Here is a 15,490-nt window from a genome sequence, read left to right on the forward strand (position 1 = left end):
TGCATACAAACAGTGCAAAGCAAGGATGGAGGCCCACAAGGAAGATGAAGCTAGTGTAGATTACCACAGGAAAGGTGAAGTTATGGCAGATTTGGTGGATGAAACCCTTGTGAAGCGCTAGAAGAGTGAGGCTATAGTGGACCAACAGAAGGAGAGTAAGACTGGAGTGCCATGGAGGACCAGGGGGAAGGTGAGGCTGGTACTGAGGACCAGGGGAGGGTGAGGCTGGTGTGCAGGGCCAGGAGAGTGAGGGTTGGCTGGAGGGTCAGAAGGAAAGTGATTGTAGTATGGTAGCCAGAAGGAAGCTGAACCCAGTGTGAATTACAAAGGGTGGGAGGCCAGGATGTAGGCCCCACAAGAGGTTGAGGCTGGTGTAGAGTACCACAGACAGGTTGAGGATATGGTAGAAAACTGGAAGGATGAAACGGATGCGGAAGTCTAGAAGAAGGGTGCAGTTGTAGCAGGGAAACAAGGGAAATGCAACGGAGGTGGAAGATGAGGATAAGGTGTGGTTGTTTTTGTGGACCAAAGGTAGAGTGAGGCTGGCCTTCACAAGAGGGTGAGGCTGGTGTGCAGGACCAACCGGGATGAGGAGGCTGGTATGGAGGTGGGGAGGAAAGTGAGTCCGATGTGGTGGGCCAGAAGGAATGGGAGGATATATAGAGAGGACGGAGTGGGAGGCAAGTATGTAGGCCCTCAAGCAGGTTGAAGCTAACAAAGAGTAGGAGGGATGGTGGTGCAATGGTGGAAAACTGGGTGGATGAGGGTCCGGTAGATGACTAGAATGTAAGGCTGCAATGGAGAAAAGAGAAGCAGAATGAAGGCATACACAAATTACAACATTTTTAATGACATATGAGAGTAAGTGATGCAGTTGGGAACCAAACTCTGGATTGAAATCCAAATTCCATACATTACCAAGCACCACTTTTGATTCAATTTCCTGCTAATGCACATACAGAGGCAGTCAATGTTGACTCAGTCATCGGGTTCCTTTCCACCAATGTGGGAGGCTTGGATTGAATTCCCGTCTCCTAGTTTTGTCCTGGCCCAGCCCAAGCAGTTGCAGGCAGTTGAGCAGTGAAGCAGCACAGGAAAGAACTCTGTTGGGATTACTTTACCAAGCAGTTCTGACCGAAGTGATTTTACCAAAAGATCTCCATTGCTTTAGAAATGGACCTGATAGGAGCTGGCACTATGGCTTGGTGGGTTAAGCCACAGCCCACAATGCCAGCACCCCATGGGAGCACAGGTTCGAGTCCCAATGCTCCACTTCATTCCAGCTCCCTGCTAATCTGCCTGTGAAAGCAGCTGATGAGGGCCTAAGTGCCTGGGTGCATGCACCACTTTGGGAGACCCGAATGCAGTTCTAGGCTTCTGCATTTGGCCTGGCCTAACCCTTTCCATTGTGGCCATTTGGGGAGTGAAATAGCAGATGGAAGATCTCCGTGCCAACTCTGCCTTTCAAACAAACAAATCTTTAATAAAATGCACCTACAAGACCTGGTTCTCTGAGACCAAATGTTTTACGATAGTCAGTTTCAGTATTTCCCGATACCGATCAGCAAGTAAGCGTTCTGTATGTTGAGGAAATGTTTAGTTCTATTTAATCACCTCCTTCCCGAGTTTTTCATTAATAAAGATTTACATTATATCCTTCAAATAATACCAATAAATAGAAGTTTTGTGCCAGCAGCAACTTCGATGTTGCCAAATCAGTACTTACAAATCCTTGAGCCTCTAGCATTCACTTATGTGAATTTGACTGCTATTTGCTTTAATTCCTTTGATTGCTTCTTATTTGGGTGGAGTGCAATCTTACTATAAAGCAGAACAGATGATAATTATGTAAAACGTGAAGTTATAAAGACTGCCTAGCAGTTGAATAGTTAATTTACAGGAGTGAAAAGGCAGTGAAATACAGTAAACGACTGAAAACCAAAGTAGATTTTACAAAAACACTAACGCATATTATCAAGTTTGAATCCTCCCATGCTATCTACTCCTGCAAACGCATTAACTATATTCTGTTTTTAAAAACAAAGTATGAAACATCTGATATACACAGAGTCCATTCTTAATCTCAACTGCAAAATAGATTCTCAGCTTTCTCAAATCGGTAACACTTCCATAGGCCTTTTACTCACAACTGGGATTGTTGTCACTTCGCAGAGTTCATGACATGAAATTTAGGAAGTCAGAAGCTGTCCTTCGCAATTGTTTCCATAATGAAACAAGGTTTGGTTGCCCCACTGAAGGATCTTAGAGAGACCATCACTCTTTTCAGGCTCCTGATTCCAGGAACGTCTCCATGAACGGACAACGACAATATAATCCTTGGAATAACTCCAGCATCACGTCTCTGTCTAGAAATTTGAATTACCAAGTTTTATAAAATACTGATTCTAAATGCTGCATAGTCTCACAAGTATTTTTCCCATCAGCAACTGTGAATGTTACTTTCAAAGCCTACACTAAGACCCTGCAGTCAGATTTTTCTACCACTTCTTTGAGTAACTTCCCACATGTGTATGCAGACAACTGTATCATAGTACTTTGGTTGTATTCTATCAAAAGACTGTAATGCTCTTAATTACACATTGGAAATACTATTCACAAAACACCCATGGTGGCCTGTGTGTACACAATAATCATTTAGATTCCTACCACTCCTCATGAATCTGGCCACAACAATGACTCTGCTCTGCTCATCCTCCTTGACGGTAACACTCTTTAAAGACAAAAAATGTGGGTCAACATGAATACTGGGTGGAACATACGTATGGGGAGTTGGGAATAAGAACATTCACTGAGAAAGACTGAAAACAACTACAACATTGAAAAGAATGAGGCAAGAGGAATAGAAATCACATCCTTGATCTGAAAAATATTCATGACCAGGTGCAGAAAAGTCTATGTACATCTCCTATAATTTCCCCAGCACAACTTAAACATTTTGGAACTCTTAACTTCTTCAAAGCTGGAAAACAACAATATCTATCTCCTTTCCATTGTTAAGAATGACTTATACTTGAATGCTCTTATGATTTTTTTTAAAACCTTTCATGTTTCCCTCATAATATGCCAAGAAGAAGGTGGAACACTGATGGTTATGTGAACAGATGATTTACATAGTAGTATTCGAAAATGAAAACAGTCCTTTGGTTTTTATTTTGGTGAGCCTCCTCTGACACTCCTTTATTACAGAAGCACGTAGAGATAATAAAAGAAAAAAACAAAGTAACACTCTACAATCAGAATGCCTTGCTGTCTAAGATCAAGTTAAATGAAGAGAAGGCAGATCTATTACTACCTGAAATAACCTTAGTACAAACAGAACTGATGCTTCAGCATAAGATTAGGAAATGGTCCCAAAAACAATCTCCAAATTCTTCACTTTCGCATATCCAGAAGCCAATCAATGGAACCTGGCTTCATAAGAATAGCAGGTACAGGTTCCAACTTTGAAAGCCTTTACATGGTTTGGCTTCCAAGAAACTGGCATTAATTCAGAAAACCCATTCAACATTGCATCAGATGGCTAACAGGATGAATCTGGAGTGGTAGCAGAATTCACTGCAAAGAAGTAGAATTTTCTTCAGGCTCACTGACGAGTACATTTCTAGCATTAAAGAACAGAGATCTAAACACCAGGAGGGATTGATCTGTAATAAAGTTATCTAATAGTAAACTTCAAGTAAGTCAGTGATGGGATGATTTTGTAGCATTTTTGCACCATAATGTGTGCAGCCAAGGCCAAAGACAAGAAGGATCATCTCCCTACATTCCTAAAACTTAGACCAACCAATCACTGGTGCATTCTGCTTTTAAAAAGCTAACTAGTGGCCAAAATGACTAGAAATATAATATTCCAAATACAATTACTTAGTTTGATTATATCAGTTTCCATGTTCCTTTTACAAAGAGTCTCAAAATTTCCCACCAAAACATGCCTAATGGCAGAAGAACTAATGATGCAATTTGAAAGGACTTATCCATTATTATGGATGAGAAATTGAACCTGAAATGGCCAAGATGTGTCTAAGAGAACTAGTGTATGGTGAACTCAGGACTTGCCCAGGGCAATCTAACCAGACACACCGTTCTTAATCCTAATTACCAGTCAGTACTATGTGCTCCATATTTTCCATGACATTCTGTTCAGAAAATCACTTTGTCTCTAACATCATGAGTTTATTATCCTGTGAGTAAATGAATTCTTTCCTTCCTGGAACAATGCATAAATGATACTAAGGCTTCTAAGGCAGCAAGACAGCTGCCGCCTGGGCCTCTCCTAACACTGGCTCTATGGGGATCCAGCTGTGGTGTAAGAAATCACACCTACTGCCCATGTGGTGAGGAAGCGGAAGTGAGCCAAGTAGGGACACCACCTGGAGAAAGAAATGGTTACCTTCTCCCAACTTTCAACAGCCTCGTGACGAAGGAACCATCAGCCCAGCAACCACCAGACTATATACACAAGGGACTCCAAGTAAGAACCTCCCAGCTATCCCCCAAATAGTGGGAAATTAATAAGTACCATTTAAACCACAACGTTTGGGATGACTTGTTACACAGGGTTAGAAAATCTGAACAAATTTCTTTGTGCACCTAGGACTGCACTGTTTTTCAATATAGAGCCATCTAATTTACTGTGTTTAACGCTAGGCCTGGGGCTAATTCTGTTTCAATGAAACTGACACATGTTTATGAGCACATACTATGTGCTAGGCACTTCTAACACCCTATTGAACAAAACAAAATGTTTTGCCTTCTCAGAGAGCTTATGTTCCAACAACGTTTAAAACTATTAGAAATATAAGAGTACTCCATGAAGTTTGTGTAAAATGATATTTACATATTTACTTTGGTCATTTTTTTTCACATTTTGAAGTATATTGCATGCTTCTAGTCTCATTCCTGAGCAATTCACCTTTTTGATAATCAGCTTTGGAACACAACTTGTGCTTAAATTAAGTCTTTTTTTTAAATTGATTCTTTTGGAAGTTGATGTATTGCTGTTGGTGATGACGTTTTGATTCAAACTTGTATCTTGACTCTCCTGGTTGTTCCCAATCAGGTCATCATTTGGGGCAACATGCAGGTGCATTTTTTTAAATCCATGCATGTGAACTTCAGAAAGCTCATGGAAAATCCCCTGATGAAAAACCCTTGCCAACAGACAATATGGAAGGGTTGTTCTGTAACAGATGGGAATACTTGCTGTCTGCTAATTCTATTTTCTTGGAGGATAAATCATGGACCTGAGAAACAATCTTCTGATCATTTAGCCCAATCTTCCTTTTGAACCTCATGTTCTTGAGATCTATTTCCATATTGCTTTCCAAACACCAATTTATCAGCATTCCCTGACACATTACTAGTGCAAATTTTGTGTGAAAATGAGAGTAACGATCAGTAATACAAAGTAGATTCTGTCTGATACTGGATAAATCTGAGTGGATCTGGAGGTGTGGTTCAGAGGGTTCAGCTGCATTTGGGACACCAGCTTCCCATATGGGACTTAAGGTTTTGAATCCTGGCTCTTCTGCTTCTGATTCAGCTCCCTGCTAATGCATCTAGGAGGGTAGAAAACAACCCCAGTCCTTGGACTCCTGCCACCCATGTGGGAGATCTGGAATGGGTCCCTGGCTCCTAGCTTTGGCCATTGTGGTCATCCGGCAAGTGAATCAGTGGATAAAAAAATCTTTATCTATTTCTCTCTTTCTTTCTCTCTCTCTCTCTCTCTCTCTCTCTCTCTCTCTCTCTTTCTCACACACACACATACACACACACAATTCAAGAAACCATTCCCGGGGTCCGCGCTGTGGCAAAACTGGTAAAGCCGCCACCTGCAGTGCTGGCATCGCACACGGGTGCTGGTTTGAGTCCCGGCTGCCCCACTTCCTATCCAGCTCTACGCTATGACTTCGGAAAGCAGAAGATGGCCAAAATCCTTGGGCCCCTACATCCACGTGGGAGACCAGAAGAAGCCTTGGATCCTGGCTTCGATTGGCACAGTTCTGGCCATTGCAACCCTTTGGAGAATGAACCAGTGTTCTCACTCTCTCTGCCCCTCTGTAACCCTAGCTTTCAAATTAATAAATATTTAACAATAACAAAGAAGCCATTCTTCAGGCATGTCCCCACATATAGCCTCAGACAAAGAATTACAAAAAGTTACAAACACTTATGCAAACACAAAAACAGGACATATAAAGCTTTGTAAGGGAGAATTGAATCCTAGTACATCAGAAAGTTTATTGTACTTGTAAGAAACATGCAGATCAAGTAAAAGTCAATATAAAAGCTTTATATTATATATTTATTATATAAAGACTTGGACCAATGGGCAGAGATCTCCGTGCCATCCAAAGATGTGACTATTGAAAGGTTTTCACAATTAAGGTGTTCAGAGATAAAAAGAAAATGATAATTGCAAAAAGCCATAAAATTAGATTTAACAAAGTAGATCGGGGCTAAATAGGAGACAAATTAAAACCAAAATTACATTTAGGCTTGGATAAAAAATGACAACTCTGCATGTGCATCTGTGCAGTATGAACAAATTTTAAAGCTTAAAACTTTACATGCTGGCATATATAAAACTAGCCCAGATCAAATTAAGTGGGACATTTGCAGGGCTAAAATATTAACTTAAGTCATATACATCATATTAAAAGCTATGCTAAACCTAAATCATTAATCCTAGAGTTTTAAAAAGGGAAATTTCATGAATGAACACTTAGTAGCCTTTATCAAGTCAGTGTCTCCTGATAACAGATTCAATTCAGGTACTTGTGTATTCAGCAGTAAACACAAATGGTTTTGATTAATTCCAAGGAGCAAGAGACAGCAGGAACAGGAACCAGCACAAAACCTAGAGAGAAGGCAGAAGGTCACAGAGAACCCTACTCCTTTCAACTTATCTCACTCTACATTCCTACTTCTCTAGCCATCCCAAACCAGAATGCATCTCTCCACAATCAACAGGCAGATACTTCTATGAACCTGGAAACTGTCTGCATAACTGCTCCTCACTTGGGCTAGCACTGAGGCACAGCAGAGTAACCACGGCCTGTGATGCCAGCATCCCAGAAGGGCACTGGTTCCAGTTCCAGCTGTTCCACTGCTGATCCAGCCTCCAGCTAATGCGCCCAGCAAGGCAGCAGATGTCTCAATAGTCGAGCCCTCCCACCAACACGGAAGACCTCAACGGAGTTCCAGGCTCACAGCTTTTGCTCTGGCGAGCCCTGGCAATGGCAATCATTTAGGGAGTGAACCAGTGGATGGAAGACCCCAGGCCCCCGTCACTCTGTCACTATCTGTACTGTGCCTTTATGTCTTTTAAAGAAATAAAAGCAAAAAACCAGTTTTCAAAAGTCAACCATTAGGTGCAAAAATTTTTTTCATCACTTTGCATCCTACCCAAAACACCCCAGAGAAACATAATTTTACTAGTATTAGTCTGCTTTTTGACTATTAGCCACACACACACACACACACACACACAGACTACAGAACAGGCCAGAACCTTGCAGAAGCTGCCAAGTGTCAGGTAGTTTCTGACATAGTTTCGTACAAACTTTGAAGTAAAGACTGAACAGAAAGCCTCGTGCTAACTGTAAGGAAAAGGGGACAGAGCAGTGCCTCCTCACACGGGGCACCAAATGTAAGGGAAATGGGTGCAGATCAACAGCAGTCAGAATAAAAACACTCACAGACAGACTGAATTTAGCCAAAGAAAAGAAACTCCCAGAGTTGGACAAACTGCCAGCGAGCACAGACTGGCAGAGGGCCCAGACCCCAGTAGGAAGGGCCTTTTTATATCTTAGGTGGGCTCAGGGTGGGTGTGGGTGGCAGTGGGTGGAGATGAGTGTCTCTATACAAGTTCTTCAAGTTTGGCCTCCTGGCTTCCAAACCTGGGGAAGAATGCAGGCAGTGGGGGGAAGAACAACAGGATGTAAGATGAAACTGGTCTCTTGAAAAAGGCATGAGCAACCAGAGCTTTTTTAAAATGGCTGAGGCATCTGTCCTTGTTCCATCAATCCTTATTTTGAGTATAGATAAAGAGGTGGGGCGCCGGTTTCTTTCTGGCTGCTTCCTGCTGATATGGGGCGTAGACGTGGGGCAGGGTATCTGCCTCGTGCTAACTGTATCGGACTGACTGGAGAAGGAGAGAGCAAGCAGCCTTGTGTTGCTCCTGCAGTCAAACCCTCCTGTAAGGGGTTTTGAAACATGTTAGTTGTACATGGTAGGAATGGCAGCAAATGATTATGAGGATAAAAAGACAAATCGGAAACACTGCCCATGGTGGGGACGATGCCGAAATGAGGACAATGGGGGATATAGGAAAGCAAGAGTCTCTGTCCAGTTCATGCAAAGACAGGTTTATGCCTGACTGCTCCATTTTCTGTAGGGTGTCTAACAAGCAGATTAGATACACAGGGTGCAAACCACAGGACAGAGTCATTGTTACAGGATCTAAGAAAGGAGGGAGTTTTCCCATTGAGACGCAAATGGAAACTGACAGAAAGGGTTCAGTAGTAATCAGGTGTGTTACGGCCAAGGAATCTGTGAGGTCCCGACCTGTGTGTCTCTTCACATGTAGCCCTGGATGAGACATAGTAAGGTAGGTGTGAACCTCCTTGGGGAAGACACCCCATTGACTTCCATCACCTTGCTGGCCGGGGAGGAGGGCTGGCCTGAATAGGAGGTTAGTATCAAATAGGTGGCGTCTGCCTTGATTGGTACTGACCCTAGGCTGTCCTCCTGATGGCGGTGGTTACTCTGGGAGCTGGGCAGAGGGAAAGGCTTTTTAGCCTGGGGCCAACAGGGTCTGTGGTTCTGACCCAGGAGTCCTTCAACCCCGAGGGCAGTTCCGCTTCCAGTGGCCTGGCTCTTGTCAGAGCCGACAGGTCTCTTCATGACAGCTACGTGCCCAATGCCCTGACTCCTCATTTCCTAAACAGGTGCTATTCAGGGATGGACTGGCCTTTTTGGGTCTTCTTAATGGCAGATCATGGTGTAAAGCGGCCATTAATTGGCCTGCCACCTATCCTTACATTGCTCCTGCTGCCTCACTCACTCCTCTTTCTCCTAGTCTCTGTTGAAGCAGAACACAGAAGCAGCCTTTAGGAATGTCAGCCAAGGGGGCGCTCAATCCCGTGCCTAATCTCTGGTGGCCTGAACTGGAAATCTACAGTCATAGGCATGTTACGACAATTTTCTTCCTGTAAGGTAAGATGATGCCAATGAGGACAGCTATGTCCTTCTATGTAAGATCAAAACATTAAGACCACCCTATCCAAACTGTCTAATATAAGGTCTAAAGATCAAACTGTACATCCTGATGAAGAGTCCTGCAGAGCAGAATCAGTTTCCCATCTTGAATAGACTAGAGAAATGAGGGAACAAGTCAGGCTTTCAAAATTGCTTACTGTCAGTAACTAAAATCCAGTGAAAACTTAGCAAACAATTTTAGCTGTCAAATAACTTATGAAAACATTTACCAAAGTTCCAATGCCTTCTACCAGTTTTAAGAGTACCTGTAGTTGGAAATACTTCTCAAATATCTAACACAAGAGTAACCTAATAAAAACAGAGAGCTGTTAATGAATTTTCCCATATAGACATACAATATGTGCATATATAAGACACAGTACAGGAGAGAATGACAAGCTAGACAATGGAGGGGAAAAGATGGGAGGCGACTAGACATGGAGCATTCATTGGAGCAAAGCTGCTCAGGACTTACCACTGCTCCTTGGTTTTTCTTTGACAGTTCTGCAAAATATATTATTAGAGATGGCTGGAGCAGAGGTTCTCTCTTTGTGCAAGAGAGAACTTAGATGTGAGAGGAGCAGTGTGAGATGCAGCTCCATTACATTACATTTTAGGATTTTCGGGCTCATAGGAGGTGGAAGTGACAGGTAGAGAAGACTATTTTAGTTAGGACAGAGAGGGGGGACTGTAAAGAGAGCAGGGGCTGAGCTTGTGGGAAAGAGTGGAGTGTGGGAGTGTGGGTGGTGGTGCTGAAGTCAGGCTTCACTGCATCTGAGCAGCAGGCAGAGTCCTTTCTTAAGCTCTTGTTGGGGGAGGTGCTGAGCACCAAATGGACCCCGAAAGGAGGGCAGAAGTGAGAAAGGCTCCTAGTTGGAGTTGACAGTGCATTGTCTTTGGAGCTTGGCATGTCTCAGGTGCAGAGCTTTCCAGAGCAATACACACTCTGCTAGCCTTTACACTCTTTCTACATCCAGGGGGAGGGACTGGACTGGCAGAGGAGACTGGAGGGGAGAGGTCAGGAAGAGAGGAAAGAGGCAGTTTTGGCTGCCGGTGACAGGAGTGGGGAGGAGCCAGACAGAGGACAAGGGTAAGGAGAGGGGCATGGTCCCAAGGCTGCAGCATCCTTGAGAGAACAGTGGAAGGGAAACTTGAGGGTGCGAAGGGAGATTCCAAGTGTTTCTCTGGTTTGTGGGCTTGGAATGAGAAGAGCTGACCTCAGAGGAGGCTTAATGAAGGGGAATCAGGTGGGTCGGCCAGACAGGAATCACCAGATGGACGCTTGGGAGGACCCTGGGGTGGGCAGGGAGGAGGGTCACACTCCTGTTCCAGGATCTCAGAGAGGATGGTATGAGGGAGGGGCGGAGAGCTTACACAGAGTTTTAGCTCCCTCAGGAAGAGCAGGAGAAAGATAATTCAGAGGAGAAGAGGCTGGAAGGGTGGTCACTTTCCTTGTTGCCAGTGGAGTGGGAAAAGGAGGCGCTAGAGAAAGAGGGGGAATGGAGTGAGCAAAAGCCTGTGTTCCTGAGAGGCCAGCTTATCAGGTGGGGGACAAAGGAGAGGTGGAGAGGCTGATGATTTAAGGGGCGGCTCCAGGCCTTTTTCCTCCATGAGAAATCAGAGTGAGAGTTGACCCCAATGGAGGAAAAAGGCTTGGAATAGGGGCTTCTGACCATTTGCCTTTTCTCTGTGTGAAGTTATCAAAATCTTAAGAGAATTTTGAAACAAACAAACAAACAAAAAAAAACCAAATTCACGCTAGGGTGGAATAATAGCTTTGTCTTTGTCTCCCCCTTCAGTCCCCAGCTTGTGCAATTCTTTTCAGAGGCAGGCTGGAAGGGAGTTGAAATTTGGAGCCCATGGATTAAGCAAACTATGGTCTGAGGGAAGAGGTTCTTGTAGCAGGGCTTCCCTGGGAAAGAATCACCTCAACCGAGAACTTCAGTCCTGAGTCCTCTAAGAGGAAACAGCGATAGAAACCAACTAAACACCCAGGCCCTCCGAGGGAGGATGAACTGGTCACGAGCATTGCCCCAGCAGCATGCGGTGAGAGTGACCTCTCTTACCAATCTGATGGGCTGAGACCTAGGTCCGATGTGGGCATGTAGTGATGAGATCAGGCAAAGGCTCTGGCTATGAATTCGCTCAAAATGAGAAGTGCAAGCAGGAGTGAGAAAATGTTCTGGAATAGGGTCTTCCAGGTCAGAAGGGAAAAAGGAGATTGTAGGAAAGAGAAGGTTAGGGGCGGGAGGAGACACTAAAAAGGGGAAGAATTTGTCCAGATGAAGGGTGGGGGAGTCACAGCTCTCATTCAGAGAATACAAGAGTGGCAGACTGTGGCAAGATGCTGGCCCCTCTCTCTACTTCTCACACGGGGCAGCAAATATAAGCAAATGGGTGCAGATCAGAGAAAAGACAGAATACGAACTCACAGCCAGACAAAGCTTATCCAAAGAAAATAAATCCACAGAGATGGGTGACGAACAGCTAGCACACAAGCATGCGTACACACACACACACACACAAACACACACACAAATACACAGCAGAGTGCCCAGACCCCAGTGGGCTGGACCTTTTTATATCTTAGGTGCACTAGCGGTAGGGGGGCAGTAAACAGAGATGAGCTTCTCCATACAAGTTTTTCAAGTTTGGCCCCCTGGTTTCCAAGCATGGGGCAGAATGCAGGGGGTGGGATGGAAAACACCATGTTGTGAGACTATACTGGTCCCTTGAGAGAAGGTTAAGGGTAACAGATACCTAAAATGGCTGAGGCTTCCGTCCTTGTTCCATCACTACCTACCTATGTCAAATATACACACACTGAATGTCTTGCTAATAGCGGGTAGAATCATCTCTGCTGTCAAGCATTAGTTCTACTGCTGGGCATTAGATGGCTTGGCCCCAGATTATTAACTCGACTACTTAATGTTTATGCAGATCACACTGTGAGTCTAAGTAAATGATGGTGAAGAAAACTAAGATAGGAATTCAAGCCAGGTATACGGCATGTATGGCAGTGATTCAAACTCACCCAGGATATGGGAGTGGAAGCAGAACTTGCAAAACAGGCATTCCAATATTGGGTGCCAGTGTCCCAAAGAATGACAAATGACTGTTCCTTGACACTGTACATCCAGTTGAATAAGAGTAAATCTAATAATTTAGGCATTAATGACCAAGCATTTAACTACCTGCTTTACAAGTATTACATATACAGGATTTCAGTCAAATTTGTAACACTCACAAGACAATATACACGAAAACTCAGGAGTGTGCCCAGTGTCATCCAAGTACAGGTACTCGGACTAAAACCTAACTAAAAGATTACTTCACATATTAGTTAAGGGTAAAGGTGGGTATTACTATTCCCTGAACACTAAAAGTACTCCTGGTCAGTCCTCTCAGACTGACACTGTCAACATCAACTTTCTGCTGACCCAATATGTAAATACTAAATACAGGTGTATAAAACACATTTTATAGAGAGATCTGGAAAGGTTTTATACAACCTTAGTACTTCATGGCATAAAAATTTCCTCCTATGGAAAAGTAGCAACTGACTCAATGACCGGATTTGATGTGATTTTATTTTTCCTCCATTCCCTGTATTGTCTAAGTCTTCTATAATGAATGTGCACTTACAAAGAATAAAATTAAAATGAGCTGTACTCTGTAGCTCAAGGTCCCAGCAATCCTGACCTTGCTTTGCATAAACAGAGTACAGCAGAAATCGGGCACATCAAACTTTCTTTATAGAACTACAAGGGAGTTGCGAATCTAGATAGCACACTCCAGAACTGCACTGTCCCAGCCAGTGGACACTACCAATCATGGGTGACATGCTGGACACACTACATGTGACGAGTCCAAGCTGAAATGGGCTGTAAATGCAAAATATGCATTGGATTTTAAACACTTTGGTCCAAAAAAAATGTAAAGAAACTCCTTAATAATTTTCAGCATATCAATTAAATGTTGAAATGATAGTACTTTGGGTATATTAGGCTAAAAAACTACTGAAGTTGATTTCACATCATTTTCAAATGAGGGTACTAGAAGTGAACAAGCATTTTGCACTAATTCATATTTTCACTGTAAAGTGCTGCTCTAGGACAAAATTATTCAAGTAAAGCCAGCAGCATGGCCATCAGTTGGGATCCTGTTCAAAGGCAGATCTTTGGGCCCCAGCCCCAAAGTGCCAAGCAGAATATGCATTTTAACAAGACCCCCGTTTGTTCAATATACACATTGAATACTGAGAAGCACTGTTAAAGAAAACCTGTATTTTCCCTATGTGTGACAATCTCACTATTCTTTAATTTATCTATTTATTAAAATGCTACAAGGGGTCATGACAAATCTAGACAACAAGAACACAAGGTGGATAAAAAATGCAAAAACAAATTTCATTACCATTACTTGTTTTGGTGGAGTTTCTATTCCACAGAAGATAACAAATTAAAAATAACAATCCAGTTCTACTCTGAACGCTTGTTTTAAAAATGCAAATTTGTGCAAGAACAGCTGCTGTATCATGGACTTTCAAACCAACCTATTAATGCACCAAGAACGTATCATAGTGTCCGTGCAAAACACCAGTATCAGTAGAAAAAGACTAAAAATCAATTAAAATACCATAGAGTGTCTACTGAGAAACAAGATGTTAGATGCCATAAACAAGAGTGTCAATTTGTTAAGTCAACAACAGGAGTCACTGTGCACATACTCCTCATGTAGGATCTCTGTCCTTATGTGCTGTACATTGAGATTTAATGCTATAACTAGTACTCAAACAGTATTTTTCACTTTATGTTTCTGTGTGGGAGCAAACTGTTGAAATCTTTACTTTATGTATGCTAAACTGATCTTCTGTATATAAAGAGAATTGAAAATGAATCTTGATGTGAATGGAAGGGGAGAGGGAGTGGGAAAGGGGAGGGTTGTGGGTGGGAGGGACGTTATGGGAGGGGAAGCCATTGTAATCCATAAGCTGTACTTTTGAAATACATATTCTTTAAATAAAAGTTAAAAAAAAGTAAAACAAAAAAGTGCTCAGACCACACAGTGGAGTTAAGGATAACATTGGTGCTGGCAAATCTAGATGCATATACGTAGAAGAACGAAAGCAGATCCGTATCTCTCTTCACATACAAAAATCAACATCAACTGAAGATACATCAAAGAACCAATTTAAGACCTGGCATTATGGAGATTATGAGGTTGCTGGAAGAAAACGTAAGGGAAACACTCAGACGTTGGTGTAGGAACAACTTCTTGGATGGGAACTCCGAAGCACAGGCAAATAAAGCAAAACTAAGGAAATAGGACCATATCAAACTCGGAAACAAAGGACGTGACAATTCTAGTGGAGAGAAATCCAGCAGAATGGAAAAAATAGTGGCAAACCATCTATCTGCAAGGAGTAACATCCCAAATATATATGCAACTTAAAAAAGTCAACAACAACAAAATCAATCCAGTTCAGAAATGGAAAAGGACTTCAACAGATAATTCTCTGAAAGAAGAAATACAAGGGGCAAGCGAACATATGGCAAAATGCTCAACATCTTCAGGCTTCAGGGAAATGCAAATCAAAACCACAATGAGATATCTCCTCACCCCTATTAGAATGGCTGAAATCCAAACAACAGAGTAACAAATGCTGCAAAGGATGTGGGGGAAAAGGAACACTTAGGCACTGCTGGGAGGAATCTCTGGGAATCAAATAGAAAGAAATGTTTGTGTGGATCAGTATTGATGCGAATACAGTTTGTCAAACTTTCTTTTATGCCTATGTGTGAAACTGATGGTTAAGAATGTTATCCTACCCACAATTTTTTTTATTTATTTTTTATTTTTTGACAGGCAGAGTGGACAGTGAGAGAGAGACAGAAAGAAAGGTCTTCCTTTGCCGTTGGTTCACCCTCCAATGGCCGCTGCAGCTGGCGCACCACAATGATCCAAAGCCAGGAGCCAGGTGTTTCTCCTGATCTCCCATGGCGTGCAGGGCCCAAGCACTTGGGCCATCCTCCACTGCACTCCCTGGCCACAGCAGAGGGCTGGCCTGGAAGAGGGGCAACCACGACAGAATCTGGCGCCCCGACCAGGACTAGAACCTGGTGTGCTGGCGCCACAGGCGGAGGATTAGCCTATTGAGCCACGGTGTCAGCCCACAATTTTAATGATCTATAATTACTTAAAGATT

The 15,490-nt window shown here is 43.0% G+C and overlaps 1 protein-coding gene across 3 annotated transcripts in view; it reads right to left on the minus strand.

The window, feature by feature from the left end:
* Positions 1 to 6,174: 6,174 nt before the first annotated feature.
* Positions 6,175 to 15,490, minus strand: part of LOC100342241 (WW domain-containing adapter protein with coiled-coil) — an 86,850-nt gene continuing 77,534 nt past the window's right edge. The window contains exon 8 of one of the 3 annotated variants that reach the window (XM_089312415.1): positions 6,175 to 6,880. In XM_089312415.1, the coding sequence (XP_089168541.1) occupies positions 6,709 to 6,880 (172 nt within the window). In that variant the 3' untranslated portion in view covers positions 6,175 to 6,708. The remainder of the gene's footprint in view (positions 6,881 to 15,490) is intronic. The other 2 variants (XM_089312414.1, XM_089312413.1) reach the window with 2 other exon arrangements.

Source organism: Oryctolagus cuniculus, chromosome 13 (genome assembly GCF_051225735.1).
Source record: "Oryctolagus cuniculus isolate XC-2025 breed Fujian yellow rabbit chromosome 13, ASM5122573v1, whole genome shotgun sequence".
NCBI classification, from domain to species: Eukaryota; Metazoa; Chordata; class Mammalia; order Lagomorpha; family Leporidae; genus Oryctolagus; species Oryctolagus cuniculus.